Source organism: Rhinatrema bivittatum, chromosome 2 (assembly GCF_901001135.1).
Source record: "Rhinatrema bivittatum chromosome 2, aRhiBiv1.1, whole genome shotgun sequence".
In the NCBI taxonomy this organism is placed as follows: Eukaryota; Metazoa; Chordata; class Amphibia; order Gymnophiona; family Rhinatrematidae; genus Rhinatrema; species Rhinatrema bivittatum.
The window spans coordinates 474481043-474497243 of NC_042616.1; the positions used below are offsets into that span (position 1 = coordinate 474481043).

Genomic DNA, 16201 nt, shown 5'->3' on the forward strand with positions numbered 1-16201 from the left:
ACACTTTGGAGTGAGTACCATCATCTACTTTGCTCTGCTGACCTCCTACACCTCTCTGAACTACTACTTGCTGATTCTTGGTGCACCCCACGCTGCAGGCCACTACCGGATCTACCCTGAGAGGTGTGTCATCAGGAGAGGAGTTCCTGGCATACCCCGCTCTGTGGGCCACTACCAGAGATATCATCATTGAGCAACTCTACTTCTCTGGACTGTGTCTTAATTCCACTCGGTGGGTATTACCCACATTCCAGTCTAATAAAGTCTCTTACTTCTGTGTCTGTCTCAGCTGAGGCCACACCTATCATAGTGAGTCCCCACAGGGCTCCTCCCTGTGGGTGGAGTCAGCTCTCACTACGATCCAGGGTATACAATCCATACTGGAGAATAACAGTAATACATTCATTGAAACATAAAAACATAGAAAGACGATGGCAGAAAAAGACTGTTTGGCCTATCCATCCATCCAATTTATCTAGTCCTTACAATTCCCATCATTCCCTCAGAGATCCCCTATATTTATCCCATGCTTTCTTGAATTCAGATACTGTTTTTGCTTCTATCACCTTCAATTGGAGGCTGTTCCATGCATCCACTGCTTTCTCTGTAAAGAAATATTTCTTGAGATTATTTCTGAGTCCACCTTTTCTTGCCCTCGCCCATGACCCCTTATTTTAGAGCCTCCTTTCCACTGAAAGAGGCTCGCTTCTTGTGCATGGAAGTCTTTGGGACATTTGAATATCTGTATCATAACTCCCCTATCTCGCCTTTCCTGTAGGATACGGTATACATGTTTAGATCTTTAAGTCTATCCCCATATGCTTTAATATGAAGACCACTGACCATTTTAGTAGCCACCCTCAGGACTGACTGCATCCTGATTATCTGATTTTGAAGGTATGGTCTCCAGAAATGTACACGGTATTCCAAATGAAGTCTTACCAGGGACCTATACAGGGGCAATATCACCTCCCTTTGTCTGCTTTTCCTATCCCTATGCTCCAAGCATATTTCTGGCTTTTGCCATTGCATTATCCACCTGTTTAGCCACCTTAAGATCATCAGATACAATTTCTCCCATATCCCGCTCTTCCTTTGTGCTTAGAAGAATTTCACCTCTAATACTGTACCTCTCCCTTGTGTTTTTGAAGACTAAAGATATTACTCTACAATTTGTAACATTAATATCATAGCTGCTAGTCTGTATACCATTCCTCTAACTTTGCTAGATCCCTCCTCATATTTTCCAGTTCCTTCCTGGCTACCAAAACAGATGCAGATTTTGGTATCATTGGCCAGAAGAGAAACCTTTCCTGACAATCCTTCTCCTATGTCATTCATGAATATTTATTTATTTATCGAGTTTTATATACCATCACAACGGTTTACAAGTTTCGATGGGTAAGATGTTAAGAGATTAGGATGGGGATATGTTGAAAAGAACCTCTCCCAGGATTGATCTCTTAGGCACACCACTAGTAAAGTCCCTCTCCTCAGAGTAAACTCCATTTACCACTACCTTTGTAGCCTCCCACTCAGCCAGTTTCTAACCTAGGCGGTCACTCTAGTATTCATACCAAGGGCGCACAATTTATATATTAGTCTCCTGTTTGGAACCATGTCAGTCCTTATTGAAATCCAAGTGCACTATTTCTAGTGCTTTCCCTTGATCTAACTGTCAACCAATCAAAGAAATTGATCAGATTTGTCTGATTATTACTCCCCCACCCTACCTCAAACCCCATCCTGAACCCTCCAAATTGTCTCCCAATGCAGAGTGGGAGGAGGACAGATTCTTATCACCACTTTCTCCTGAAAAAAACCCAAAACTAAGTGCCAATAATTCTGAGAGCTTGACTATTTAATCAAACCTTTGGCTAATTAGCAATTTGGGTCTCATATCTTTAAGCCTTGGTTTATTCTGTAATTTCTGATCTTAACTAGAGCTCCTGCAAGCAAGCTTGAGTGAGGGATTTTAGTTTAGAGTTGTGATATGCTGAACATTTGTCACAGTACTATTTTGTTCCTTCCTTATTATTAATAAATGCATGTTTAATTACTTTTAACAACTTTTAATTTTCATTTATATAAGAATATACTTTAACATATTGCATCTTCAATGGAGTTAAGACATCTGTATCCATTTGGGGTTGTTGTATTTATTGTTTGTTATTTTGATTTGTAGGTTTTGTGTCTTTGATGTGTTTACATTTTCATGAGTTATGTTCTGTATTTTGCTCCTACATAATAATCATGTTCAATATTTTCCTTTGGGTACACTACTAAGAAGGTGAGAAATTGAGTTTTTTAAATAAATATATGCACTTTTAAATAAATAACATGAAAAATATGTCACTTGTGAGCAATGACTAAAACTCTCTCTCTTCACTCAACCCCTAGTGCTATTAATAATGGCTGAACCATATTTTTAAGTTCAGAAAATTAAATAAGTATGAGGAAATATAACAAAATAAAAATTAGCATTTAATATCCCCATTTGGTTTTGACCTTTAGAAAACAGTGAGGATTACTTTCAAAATTGCTTGGGTGCACCCATTTATGAATGTATATAGGTGTATGTAAAGTTGCTACTGTATTTTATAACCTGCGAGGATACAATCTGCACAGTTTATAAAATAGGAGTACATATCTGTATGCACATATGCTTGCACATTTATAAACAATGAGCCACACAAATTCAGACTAATCTAGAAATTGTATCTGGATAAGTTCAATTTATGTGACTATGTAGTGGCCCTTAACTGGATAAGTCTGAAAAGAGCTACTTAGCCATCTAGGTAAAGCTTTTCTGACTTATCCGGGTATGTAAGGTAGCCACATAAGTCTAAAAAAAAGCTCTACTTATTTGGATAAGTTCAACTTTGTCAGTCTAATTGGTAGCAAAGGTGCTACTTAGCTGCATAAGTCGGAATTTAGCGGCAGGAATAGAAACTTTCAAAGCAGCGCACGGGCGCTCATTGGTGCATGTGCTTCAACCTGTGCCCAAGAAAGCAAACTTTTTTTCACTTGTACTCATATATGTGCTTATGTTATAAAATAGCCTGGCTGTGCGCTCATGTGCACCAAATTTGAAGTGGGCACGCAAATCCCATTTCTACCGTGTAAATCGATGGATTTTACAAGGGGTGCATGCCCCTGTCATTGCCAGTTAAAAAATCTGTCCACCATTTTGCCCAATTAACAGTTAGATCTTCCAAATACCCCCTGGTTTGATAGCTTACACTCCTCCAGTTACTCTAGATCTTTTAAACCCCACAGAAGTGGATCGATCCTTTTATTTTATAATTTATAAGTTATCTATAGCAGAAGTAAAGTTACACAGCATGGGACCTCGGCACACATCTTATAGCTAGGCCCAAAATGCCCATGTCCCACTCACACCATGCCTACACCCCGCCCCTTTTTGGAAACACTTTAGATGTGCATACAGTAGGTATTTACGCACGTATCTGGCGCTTTGAAAATATGGTTGATGCAGAAGAGCTTGAATTCTTTGCACATCCCCTAATTGATGTGCATGTCGGGCTTTTAAAACTCACCTTTAAGTGTGCACAAATTATATAATACATATTTGTATTTCACATTTTAAAGAGCTTTGAAAATAGATTTTATTTACCCTCTTTAGATGCATTTATATTCCATAAATCAGGTTTTACATGTGCTAGAGAGTTGTATAACATGTGCATGACAATGAAATAACCAGTTTTACCAATTAGCTACCAATTTACCCAGTCCATCTGCAGCTCATGAATACCCTGCTGGTTATTCAGCATGAAATACTCCCATTCACTTAGATCCCCCTCAAAACCCAATCATTTTTTTGTTTACTTTTAAGATGTTTAAATTACTTATACCAGATATTGAGCAGGAGTAAATACATGCAAGTAAAAGACTTATGTGCATCATTTCGGCAGGTTGTAAAACAGCAACATATGTGCATAAATGTTGGCCCTTCTTTGTAATGCCTTTGGCCCTCCCCTTTTTCTATATGCACACATTTACTCATAAATCTTGATTTATGTGTGTATGTTACTTTTTTTAAACAGCATATACTAGTATAGTAATATTTTATGTTCACATGTACTATATTTGCATATGTATCTTTTGAAAATTCATCCCATAAGTTTTAGTTTGCTTCATGTTTTCAATAAATGTTACTCTTGTTATCATAATGTTTTCAGATGAAATGGAATTATCATCAATGGCTATCAATTTTCAGAAAGACTAAATGAATTCTTTGCTTTTGTGTTTACTAATGAGGATGTTGGGGAGAATCCAGTTCCAGAGATGGTTTTCAGGGGTGATGAGTCAGATGAACTGAACGAAATCACTGTGAACCTTGAAGATGTAGTAGGCCAGATTGACTAAAGAGTAGCAAATCACCTGGACCAGATGGTATGCATCCTAGGGTACTGAAGGAACTCAAAAATGAAATTTCTGATCTATTAGTTAAAATTTGTAACCTATCATTAAAATCATCCATTGTACCTGAAGACTGGAGGGTGGCCAATGTAGCCCCAATATTTAAAAAATCTCCAGGGGCAATCTGGGTAACTATAGACCAGTGAGCCTGATGTCAGTGCTGGGAAAAATAGTGGAAACTATTCTCAAGATCAAAATCGTAGAGCATATAGAAAGACATGGTTTAATGGAACACAGTCAACATGGATTTACCCAAGGGAAGTCTTGCCTAACAAATCTGCTTCATTTTTTTGAAGGGGTTAATAAACATGTGGATAAAGGTGAACTGGTAGATGTAGTGTATTTGGATTTTCAGAAGGCATTTGACAAAGTCCCTCATGAGAGGCTTTGAAGAAAACTAAAAAGTCATGGGATAGAGGCGATGTCCTTTCATGGATTACAAACTGGTTAAAAGACAGGAAACAAAGAGTAGGATTAAATGGTCAATTTTCTCAGTGGAAAAGGTTAAACAGTGGAGTGCTTCAGGGATCTGTACTTGGACTGGTGCGTTTCAATATATATATAAATGATCTGGAAAGGAATACGATGAGTGAGTTTATCAAATTTGCGGATGATACAAAATTATTCAGAGTAGTTAAATCACAAGCGGATTGTGATACATTACAGGAGGACCTTGCAAGACTGGAAGATTGGGCATCCAAATGGCAGATGAAATTTAATGTGGACAAGTGCAAGGTGATGCATATAGGGAAAAATAACCCTTACTGTAGTTACACAATGTTAGGTTCCATATTAGGAGCTACCACCCAGGAAAAAGATCTAGGCATCATAGTTGATAATACTTTAAAATCGTCAGCTCCGTGTGCTGCAGCAGTCAAAAAAGCAAACAGAAAGTTAGGAATTATTGGAAGGGAATGGTTAATAAAACAGAAAGTGTCATAATGCCTCTATATCACTCCATGGTGAGACCGCACCTGGAATACTGTGTACAATTCTGATCGCCGCATCTCAAAAAAGATATAGTTGCGATGGAGAAGGTACAGAGAAGGGCAACCAAAATGATAAAGGAGATGGAACAGCTCCCCTATGAGGAAAGGCTGAAGAGGTTAGGGCTGTTTTGCTTGGAGAAGAGACGGCTGAGGGGGGATATGATAGAGGTCTTTAAGATCATGAGAGGTCTTGAATGGGTAGATGTGAATCGGTTATTTACACTTTCGAATAATAGAAGGACTAGGGGGCATTCCATGAAGTTAGCAAGTAGCACATTTAAGACTAATTGGATAGAATTCTTTTTCACTCAACGCACTATAAAGCTCTGGAATTTGTTGCCAGAGGATGTGGTTAGTGCAGTTAGTGTAGCTGGGTTCAAAAAAAGATTTGGATAAGTTCTTGGAGGAGAAGTCCATTAACGACTATTAATCAAATTTACTTAGGGAATAGCCATTGCTATTAATTCCATCAGTGGCATGGAATCTTCTTATTGTTTGGGTAATTGCCAGGTTCTTGTGGCCTGGTTTGGCCTCTGTTGGAAAGAGGATGCTGGGCTTGATGGACCCTTGGTCTGATCCAGCATGGCAATTTCTTATGTTCTTATGTTCTAGTGAACTGGTTAATGAAAATGGAAAGAAAGGTGTGATGGGTGGCATGGGAGTGAGCCCTTTGTGTTGTGGCATGGTTGACACAGCCTCATAGGCCAACCTACAATGCCTATGCTAGCAGCTGGCAAAAGTGCCCTATAGCATGACAGCCTGGAGCTTCACCTATACCAGCCACCTTCCCCGCAGGTTGAGCCTTTGTGTTCTGGCAGATGGCAGGAGTTAGACAGGTCTGTAGGGTGGTGTCTAAAGCAAGAGTCCAGTGGCATGTGAGGTCAGGGCAAGTAGATAAGATATGGCGGGCAAAGACTTTACACATACAACCAAGAAACATGTCACATTACATTTATATCTTTATTCAAATGTTTAATTAAATATAAAGAGAAACACAATTAAATTGTCTCACTTGATCACAAAAACCCACCTTATATGTGTTACATAACCCAACTAGAGGTATGTAATATGTGCCCTGTGATGAAGATGGTTATTTACCATCAAAACTACCCTAGTTTCTATGTGCACAAATAACCATCTTCATCAGGGGGCAAAAATTACATATCTGTAACTGGGATTATTTAACACATATAGAGTGGGATTTTGTGATCAAGTGAGACAATTTAATTGGGTTTCTCTTCATATTTAATTAAAATTTTGAATAAAGATATAAATGTAATGTGACATGTTTCTTGATTGTGTGTATATGACACTGATGTCGCATTGATTTACCTTCAGTGGTTGCAGTAGCATAATGGTTTTCTTGGACAAAGAGTTTAGTGAGTTTAGATGTTGACAGAAGGCTTGGAAGAGGCGTGAAATGCACCATCTTAGAAAATTTATTCACTACCACCCATATGGTGGTATTGCTACCAGAGGGGGGAAGGTCAGTAACCAAGTCAGTGGCCAAGTATGTCCAGAGTTCCTTGGGGGCTGGTAGCAGCTGTAACAACCCCCAAGGTCAAACTTGCAAAATATCATTCATGGCACATGTAAGACAGGACTCTACGTAATGCACTACTTCGGTCTTCATTTGTAGCCACCAATAGTGTCAGAAGATTAATTGCAAGGTGTGGGTGATACCTAGGTGACCTGCCAAGTGGGAGTCATGGGCCCACTGAGGAACCTTTTCTCATTGATGCTGGGGGACCTTGGTCTTCCGAGAAGGGACTGTGAATGTGACAGCAATTACAATCTTCACAGGGTCGATGATAAGCCCTGGAGACTCCAGAGAGCCCTCAGTATCCAAAGGAGCATGAGAGGGCATTGACTCATTGGTTCTTCTCCGAGGGATGGTACCACAACTCTATGTCAAACTGATAAAAAAACAACATCCAGCAGGCTTGCCAGGGATTCAGCCTCGTTACTTGTGCCAGATGTTCTAGGTTTTTGTGATCCATAGGGATGGTTACTGGGTGCTTAGCTCCTTCTAGCAGATGGCACCATTCCTCTAAGGCTAGCTTGACTGCTAGTAGCTCACGATCACCAATGGTATGGTTCTTCTCTGACAGAGAAACTTTTTGAAGAAATAGGAGCAGGTCATGAGAGTACCATTATAGCTATGCTGCAGGAGGACAGCGCCTACCCCTAGGGTAAACACATCTACCTCCAGAATGAATGGCTTGGATGGGTCTGAGTGGTGAACTCCTTTTTGAGATATTTGAAAGCTTGTATATTATCTGGGATACAGTTTGCAGTGTACACACCTTTCTTGGTTAGGGTTGTGAGTTGAGCTGTCAAAGAGGCGTAATCATGAATAAATTTCCTATAGTAATTTGCAAACCACAGGAAGCATGCCTTGAAGCCCACAATTCAAGTCTAGTCCAGTATAGTCTTTAATTTGTTTGGGTCCATATGCAGGCCGTGATAGGAGATATATCCCAAGAAGGTAAGCTCTTCATATTCTTCAACTTGGCATAGAGGTGGTGCTCACGTAGTTTCTGGAGGACCAATTTCACATGACATCGATGCTCTGGCAAAGACTTAGAGAAGACTAAGATATCATCCAGGCAAACTACTACATGGTAGTAGAGAAGGTCATGGAAGAGCTCGTTGTCTATAAATTGGAAGACCGTGGAGGCGTCGCACAACCCATATGGCAGCACTATGTATGCATAGTGTCCGTCATGGGTGTTAAAGACGGTTTTCTAATCATTGCCTTCTCAGATCCTGATCAAATTGTATGCCCCCAAAAGTCCAGCTTTGTAAATATCTGCACATCCCAAGGGAATCAAAGAGCTTGGAAATCAAGGAATGAGGATATCGGTTCTTCTTGGTAATGGAGTTAAGACCTTGATAGTCCATACAGGGACATAATAAACCGTCCTTCCCTACAAAACATAATCAGCCCTGGTCAGTGTTGAGGAGAGGTGAATGAAGCCTCTGTCCAAATTTTTTTTTAATATATTTGGTCATAGCCTCTGTTTCAGAGGCAGAGAGTGCGTATATCCTGCTTCTTGGTGGAACCTTGCCAGGAACCAAGTCAATGGCACTGTCGTAGAAATGATGAGGTGGCAGGATCTCTGCATGCTGTTTGCTGAACATATTTTCAAACTCTGGTATTATGGCAGTAGACCCATAAGCTCTGAGGCAACTGTCCAGGCCAAGGGCATCATAGGCAAAACTTTGATAAGGCAATGCTCATGACAGCTAGAGCTCCATTTGGTAATCTACAATGTGGCTGATGTAGCATGAACCACGGTAAGCTCAAGATGATTGCATTGACTGCTTTGTTTAACACATAAGGACTGATTTGCATGCCATGCAGAATCCCTGTGTGCATTGTGAGGGGTATGATGGCTCTCATAACATGTCCAAGAAAAGGTTCTCCTTAAATGGATGAGATTGAGAGTGAAGTATCCAAAGGGATTGTTGATATTCGGTAGTGATGGATCAAAGCCTCAGGGATGAAGCTGCCACCAGTTAGGTTATCCAAGAAGGAAAAAGCATTCACAAGAATGTCCCCCATAGAGAGATGTACTGGTACTAGGAGTTGTGGAAAGGAGCAGAGATGACTTGGGTGGCCTCTTCCTCCAGACCTAGGTCCTTGGGTTTCCTGGCTTATTCAGACAGTGACTTTTGAAGTGCCCAGATGCAGCACAATACAAACACAGGTTGAGATTGTGGTGCCTTTGCTTCTTTTCCACATAAGTTTAAAGCAGTCAACCTGCATGACCACTACTGGTGCTAGTCTCAGCTCAGGAGGTGAGCAGGAAGTCACTGGCTGCCGGAAATTTGGGGTGAGACAAATGGTGTGGAGAGCTGAGCACCTTTCCTGGGCCTGTTCTTGGAATCTTAGGTCAAGACAAATGGCTAGGCTGATTAGGCCCTCTAATGTCTCCAGTAGATCCCTGGCAGCTAGCTCATCCATTATGTACGCCGAAAGCCCTTGCCTGACGACTGCAGTCAGACTGTCATTGCCCCACTGAAGTTCAGAGGCTAGGGTGCAGAAATGCACTGCCTGCTCCCCAACAAATGGAGATGTTTGTCTGATCTGCAGGAGTTTTTACAACTTGGAAGCCATGTGACTAGGATCATCAAGATGTGCCAATATTATTGCAAGAAGTGATTCAAGCCTCCCAGGAGTGGATCATCTCTTTCCTAGAGAGATAAGCCCCAGGCCAGGGCAAAGCTGCCTATCAAGTATAGAATATAAGTCACTTTGACTTAATCAGTGGGGAATAAAAGTGCCTGTAAGTTGAACTACATCTGACATTGATTTTGGAAGCTTCTACATTTCCCTGGTCCTCTAACATACCTCGGTGGTGGAAGCAAGTGAAGGGTGGGAGTAGTAGGCCATATCATGGAAGCTGTAGTGGAAGCCAGAGACATCTGTTCAGCCATGCCTTGGAAGTACCCAGCCATGATATTCTGCTGGTCCTGCTGCTGCTGAAGCAGATGCGCTAGCCCAGCAATAGCAGAGGTCTGAGACGAGTCTGCCTAACTCATAGCCTCAGCAAACTGTGATGGGTGGTGTAGGTGTGAACCCTTTGAGCTGCTGTGTAATTGACACAGCCTCATAGGCATACTTATGAGGCCTATGCTGGCTGCTGCCCAATGAACCCTGTAGTGGGACAGTCTGCAGCTTCACCTATACCAACTGCCTCTCCCCTCAGGTTGAGCGATTGAGTTCTGGCGGCCTGCAGGACTTAGACAGGTCCCTAGGGCAGTGACTATATCAAGACTCCAATGGCAAACTGGGGTCAAGGCAGACAGCAGACTAACGGATTTGGAGACAGGCAAAGATCAGGGCAGGCAGCAGACAAGGGTGGTCAGGTCCAGGTAGCAGGCAATCATGGTCAGATTCAAGCAAGAAGCCAGAATCCAGAAGTCAAGCCAATGTTGGATGAAGACATTCTGAGGACACTGGATGAGACAGGCAATGCAAGAAAAGGCTGGACAAGGAAACTAGATGAGGCAAGGCTGGAGAGGCAAGGTTGGATAAGGAATCAAGAACGCAGGACACAAGAACCAAGAATTTGAAATCAAATGTACTGCAAGCAGGAGACCCATTGCTGAGGCAAGGTAATGCAGTGAGGCCTATGCATAAATAGTCCAGTCAGCCTGACAAAATTGGACATCATTGCTCTATGTTTCCTACTGCGGAGTCTATATAATGTGCACATATGCATGCACCGAAGGGGAGGCAGTAGGAGTGGCAGCTGGTGCATCTCAGAATGGGCTGGACAACATTCAGAGCAGGAGGCAATGAGCTGACTGCGGGTTGGGACTGGCCATGTCAGGGGTGAGTGAGGAGGCTCATGGGGCCCTTCCGTGAGCCACTGAATGCAACAAAAGATACATATTGCAAAAGATACAGCAGGTACCTCTTGATCCTTGACAGTGAAATTACATTTAATATAATATAGAAGAATGAAAGCATAAAGAATGAAAATACAGAAGTACCTGTATCATACAGAGTAGTTAAAAATAAGAAGCTTTGAAATAAAAGAAGTGCAATGTTTGCTTTCATTAGCAAGATCTACAAACTTCTTGAATGCACTGTCAAATCATAGATTAATAAAACAGTAGACTATGTGCCCATACTGATCTTCTAATCCTAAATGCAAACAGTAATATCAGTTCCTACAGTGTTCATAGCCATGTGAGGCTCTGCACATGTAGCAAATTATAAATGATGACAAAGGAAGCATTTTGATTAAAAAAAAATTATCCTAGCAACTAGAATAAAAAAGAATGGAATATCTCCCTATAGTGTTTTGCATGCTTCTGTGCTTTATCAAGTATGTAATTTATTTTTTTAATTCTTACATTTATTGTTAAAATGTTTATAAATAAAAAGATGTATAATAAAATATGTTTGTTTGTATTAACAGAACAAATCACAGCTGTTTTGTTAAAAAATAATGGGAAATCAATCCAAAATAAAACATTTTCAACATATATCCAATTAATTCAATTCACATTCATATATCAATTAACATCAGTAAATTAGTATGTACAATCCTATTTGATAAATCTCAAATGTAAGTATACCTAATCAAGCCAAGAAAGGACCTTGCCCTGGCACTTTTTCCTTAAGAAAATTTTCCAGGCGTGTAGATTTACAAGAAGGAGGTCCCACACAACATGCCCAGAGACTGGTAATAACATGGCGCAAGGCAGAGCTTCCTTCCCTTCCCGCCGTCCTGTAGTAACCTCGGTGCCAGGATTTCAGGACCATGGACAGCATCCATGGATGACATGTTATGTAAGGGGAGGGGCGGGATAGCTGGATAGCATGGGATTACAGTCCAAGGCCTTCCTTTTAAATCCTTGGCTGGCAGTATTCGCCATCTTTCTGCCAGTGACCACATTCCCACCCAACCTCCCCTAGTTAATAGGCACATCATTTTGGGCCGTTAGTGGAATATGTTAGATAGCAATTATCTATGTGTTATGTATTGTACCTATTGTCATGTGCATGCAAAGGTTGCCTTTACCACGTAAATGGGGGGATTTTGCTAGGCACTCACGCCAATTCGAATACCCATTTCCCCAGTTCATTCCCAGTTTGCCCTGGTAAATGATAGGACTTCCTAACCCCCTAGTTAGATAGCCTCCCTTTTACCCTATTAGCCTCAACCGTTCAAACCCGCTGACTAGCCCTGATATTTCTATTTTTAAAAAATGCCATCTATACCAGAAGTAAAGTTATGCAGCAGAGGACCCCAATGCACGGTTGTGTGCATAAATGCTTATGTGCATATTTCAAGTGACCTTCTCAAAATGTCCATGTACCACCCATACTATGCCCTGCCCCTTTTTAACTTTTTGATTTGTGCGCATTAACCCGAAGTGTCCCCCGAAAAAAAAAAAGCCCGAACCGTGGGAAAAATGAAATTTCACGCGGCGGGCCGAAAACAAAGCCCAAACCGAATGTACTTACCACTGCACATCTCTACTTCTTAAAGCCTATGCGGTGCATGCCAGCCCGAGACTCATGTGTATCTCCCAGCTTTGGTGTAGGGCTTTTAAAATGCACCTATTTGTGCAAAGATGGCTTTTAAAAATTGCTCCATTTATTCACATAACTCATTTGAAAATTCACTTGGAAAGTTGTACCTGAGGGTAAAGTGACTTGTGTATGGTCACAAGGACTGGCAGTGTGATTTGAACTTTGGGCATCCTGGTCTATAGCCCACTGCTCTAACCACTGGGCTACTCCTCCACTCCAGAGGTTGTTATTTTCATTAATGTCAATTCACCAGTAATACACATTTTGGCACATCAACACTTAACTTACTATCATGAAGAGGGGCCTTGATGGCAAACAAAAAAGACTTTCTTTGGGGCTGTTTTTTTTATTTTGTGAAGTAAAATAGATACTGTATATGCATCAATATCAAAGATAATTGGATTTTTTAATGCACATCTGTCAATAAAGAACTTTGGTATTTACTTTCAGATACATACCAATTCAGCTGTCTTGAGTCAACCCCAGTTGGGACACCTATTGGCAGAATAAAAGCCAATGATGCTGATGTGGGTGAAAATGCAGAGGTTGATTATAGCATCACTGGTGGAAATGGAACAGATATGTTTGAAATCATCACAGACAAGAAAACACAAGAAGGACTCATAACTATCAAAAAGGTTTCTTTTTATAGTTTTCTATGTATTTCTATGATGTACACATACACACGTAATCAAGTTTTTATTATTATTAGAGCTATATTGGTGAAGATGAATAGATAGTTTAAGTTTAGCACATATGAAGCTATTATTTCTGATCATGTGTTTCTGTGACAGATATGTTATCCCTTGTTCTGCAAAACATTGGTAATGCATGTCATTTCATCCCAAGTAATAGCCTTGGTAGCTGCAACCAATCAAAAAAACTGTACAGTTAGGATTACATGGTCAAAATGTCTCATTTTATAATAGAGACAAATCAAAATGTACTTAAATGTACAAAGAATTAAAATGTTATTTTACCATACAATTAACTTATAGAACCCTCTTGCCATAATTACCTACTTTTAATGAAAATAATCCCAAAAGGCTCCTTTCACTCAAATGAAAAACAGCATTTGAAAGATATATTGTAAGTTTGTTTCTTTGTTGGGAGGTGAACAGTCTTTTTGAAGTATTCCAAGGGGACAATAGACCAATCGGATGTTAAATTGCAGCAATTTAAGTATTGCCACTTTGTAAGGAGGGTTGACATCTAACTTGTAAGGAGTAAGTTTGAACTCTTTTTTTTTTTTTTTTACTAATAAGTAGCAATCCCCCGCCTCTATGCTTAGGCCTGAGGAAGTGAAAGATATCATAATTAGAATGTTCAATTTCATTTAAGAGAATGTTATCATCATTGTTCAGCCAGGTTTTGGCAATGCAGAAGATGGATGGTTTTAATTCTTCAAGTAAATCATTTATTAGTGGAATTGTTTTCAAAATGGACTGCACATTTAGAAGAAGCATTGAGAACATTAGGTAGGAGTGAGCTGCTGAAGAGTTCATGTTTCTTGCTGGGTGGATAAGGTTAGTGTTTGTTTGCTGTTTGATTTTCGTGGACCTCCTCAGGTCATTTCGAGGGCTGCTAAAGGTTTCTATGTTTACCTTGGTCTATCTTAGTTCTTATGAAGTGTTCCTGATCCATTTTCTTTGTATGGTCTGGGCAGAAGAGTAGAAGAGAAGAGCAACTGCAATCTGCCCTTCAGACATGCACAAAGGGGCACAGAAAGGGGCAAGCTCCTTTGTGGTGCTCCTTATTGCGCAAACCAAGGGCGCGTCCCCGTCGGCACTAGAGCCTTTGACGTGGTGGATGGGCTCTTGTTTCCTCAGCAGTGGTGGTGGGTGGGCCAAGGGGCCGTCAGGGGAAGGTTTCAACCAGCTGCTCCTGGTGTCCTCCTTCCCTTCCCTCACCTGTTGGGGAGAAAGCGCTCCCTACCTGCAGCTTTTTTTGCAGCTGGCCTCACTGATGTGTTCCGGGCTCGGTCGGTGGAACTCCAGTCATGGTCTCCCTTTGGCATCCTAGTTCCCTTCCCTTACCTGTTGGGGGAGGAAATGCCCCTACCTGTAGCTTTTTCTGCCACTGCCCTTGCTGATGGGGTCAAGGATCAGTCAGTGGAGCTCTGTCTGTGGTCACCCTTTGGCATGGTGGCTGGGCTCTTGTTTCCTCGACAGTGGTGGAGTGCGGGCCTAATTGCCAGCACATCTGTTCAGGGTAGATTACAACAGAAAATAGCAACAACAAATAAATCAGTAAAACAGACAGTAAACAATAAATACAATTAAAACAGTAAAATATAAATCAGTGGCGTATGGATTGGTACTGTTGCAAAGTTATAGAATGACTTCTTGTTAAATCTAAAGGAACAAATAGATCATCTTAGATTTCAAAAGTTGCTAAAAAGCTGGTTAATGGGAAATGATTTTTGATGAATGGTCTATTTTTTATTGTAATAATTTAAGGAGACTCTCTTTGTAGGGAAACTTGCCAAGTAACTAAAGACACCTTCTAAAAATCCAAGTACACTACATCTACTGGTTCACCTTTTATCCACAAGTTTATTAACTCCTTCAAAAAAGTGAAGCAGATTTGTGAGACAAGACTTGCCTGGGTAAAGCCATGCTGACTTTGTTGCATTAAACCATGTCTTTCTATATGTTCTGTGATTTTGATGTTTAGAACACTTTCCACTATTTTTCCTGGCACTGAAGTCAGGCTAACCGGTCTGTAGTGTCCTGGATCGCCCCTGGAGCCCTTTTTAAATATTGGGGTTACATTAGCTATCCTCCAGTCTTAAGGTACGATGGATGATTTTAATGATAGGTTACAAATTTTTACTAATAGGTCTGAAATTTCATTTTTTAGTTCCTTCAGAACCCTGGGGTTCTGAAGGAACCCCAGGGTTCCCCTGAAGGCTTCTTCAGGGGAACATCCAGACCAGGTGATTTACTACTCTTCATTTTATCAATCAGGCCTACTACATCTTCTAGGTTCACCATGATTTGGTTCAGTCCATCTGAATCATTACCCATGAAAACCTTCTCCGGAACGGGTATCTCCCCAACATACTCTTTAGTAAACATCAAAGCAAAGAAATTGTTTAATCTTTCCACGATGGCCTTATCTTCTCTGTGCCCCTTTAACCCCTCGATCATCTAACGGTCCAACTGACTCCCTCACAGGCTTTCTGCTTCGGATATATTTAAAAAAAAAAGTTTTTACTGTGAGTTTTTGCCTCAATGGCCAACTTCTTTTCAAATTCTCTCTTAGCCTGTCTTATCAGTGCTTTGCATTTAACTTGCCAACTCTTATGCATTATCCTATTTTCTTCATTTGGATCCTTCTTCCAATTTTTGAATGAAGATCTTTTAGCTAAAATAGCTTCTTTCACCTCCCCTTTTAACCATGCCAGTAATCGTTTTGCCTTCTTTCCTGTTTGCAAATGATCAAAAGGAGTGGAGCAAAAGCATTTATGGGATTAGACAAAGTACAATGTGGTTTATAGCTATAGTTCTTTATTGAAGTATAATCACAAATACAAACAAAAACAAACCACTTAGACCTAACAGAAAATTATTCTAACCTGCCCTTCAAAAGTATTTGAAACAATGTGTCACACATGTAACACTATTGAATATATAGACTTTTAACTAGACAATGGTGAACCCAATTTAATGGGATAATTGATCTAAAATACAGATTATCAATAACAATG

The 16201-nt window shown here is 40.5% G+C and overlaps 1 protein-coding gene across 1 annotated transcript in view; it reads left to right on the top strand.

Annotated features, from left to right (window-relative positions):
- The window catches only part of LOC115084998 (cadherin-9-like), a 542803-nt gene that overhangs the window by 398989 nt on the left and 127613 nt on the right, over window positions 1–16201 (top strand). Inside the window, exon 6 of the mRNA XM_029590504.1 lies at window positions 12940–13127. Within this exon, the coding sequence (XP_029446364.1) occupies window positions 12940–13127 (188 nt within the window). The remainder of the gene's footprint in view (window positions 1–12939; window positions 13128–16201) is intronic.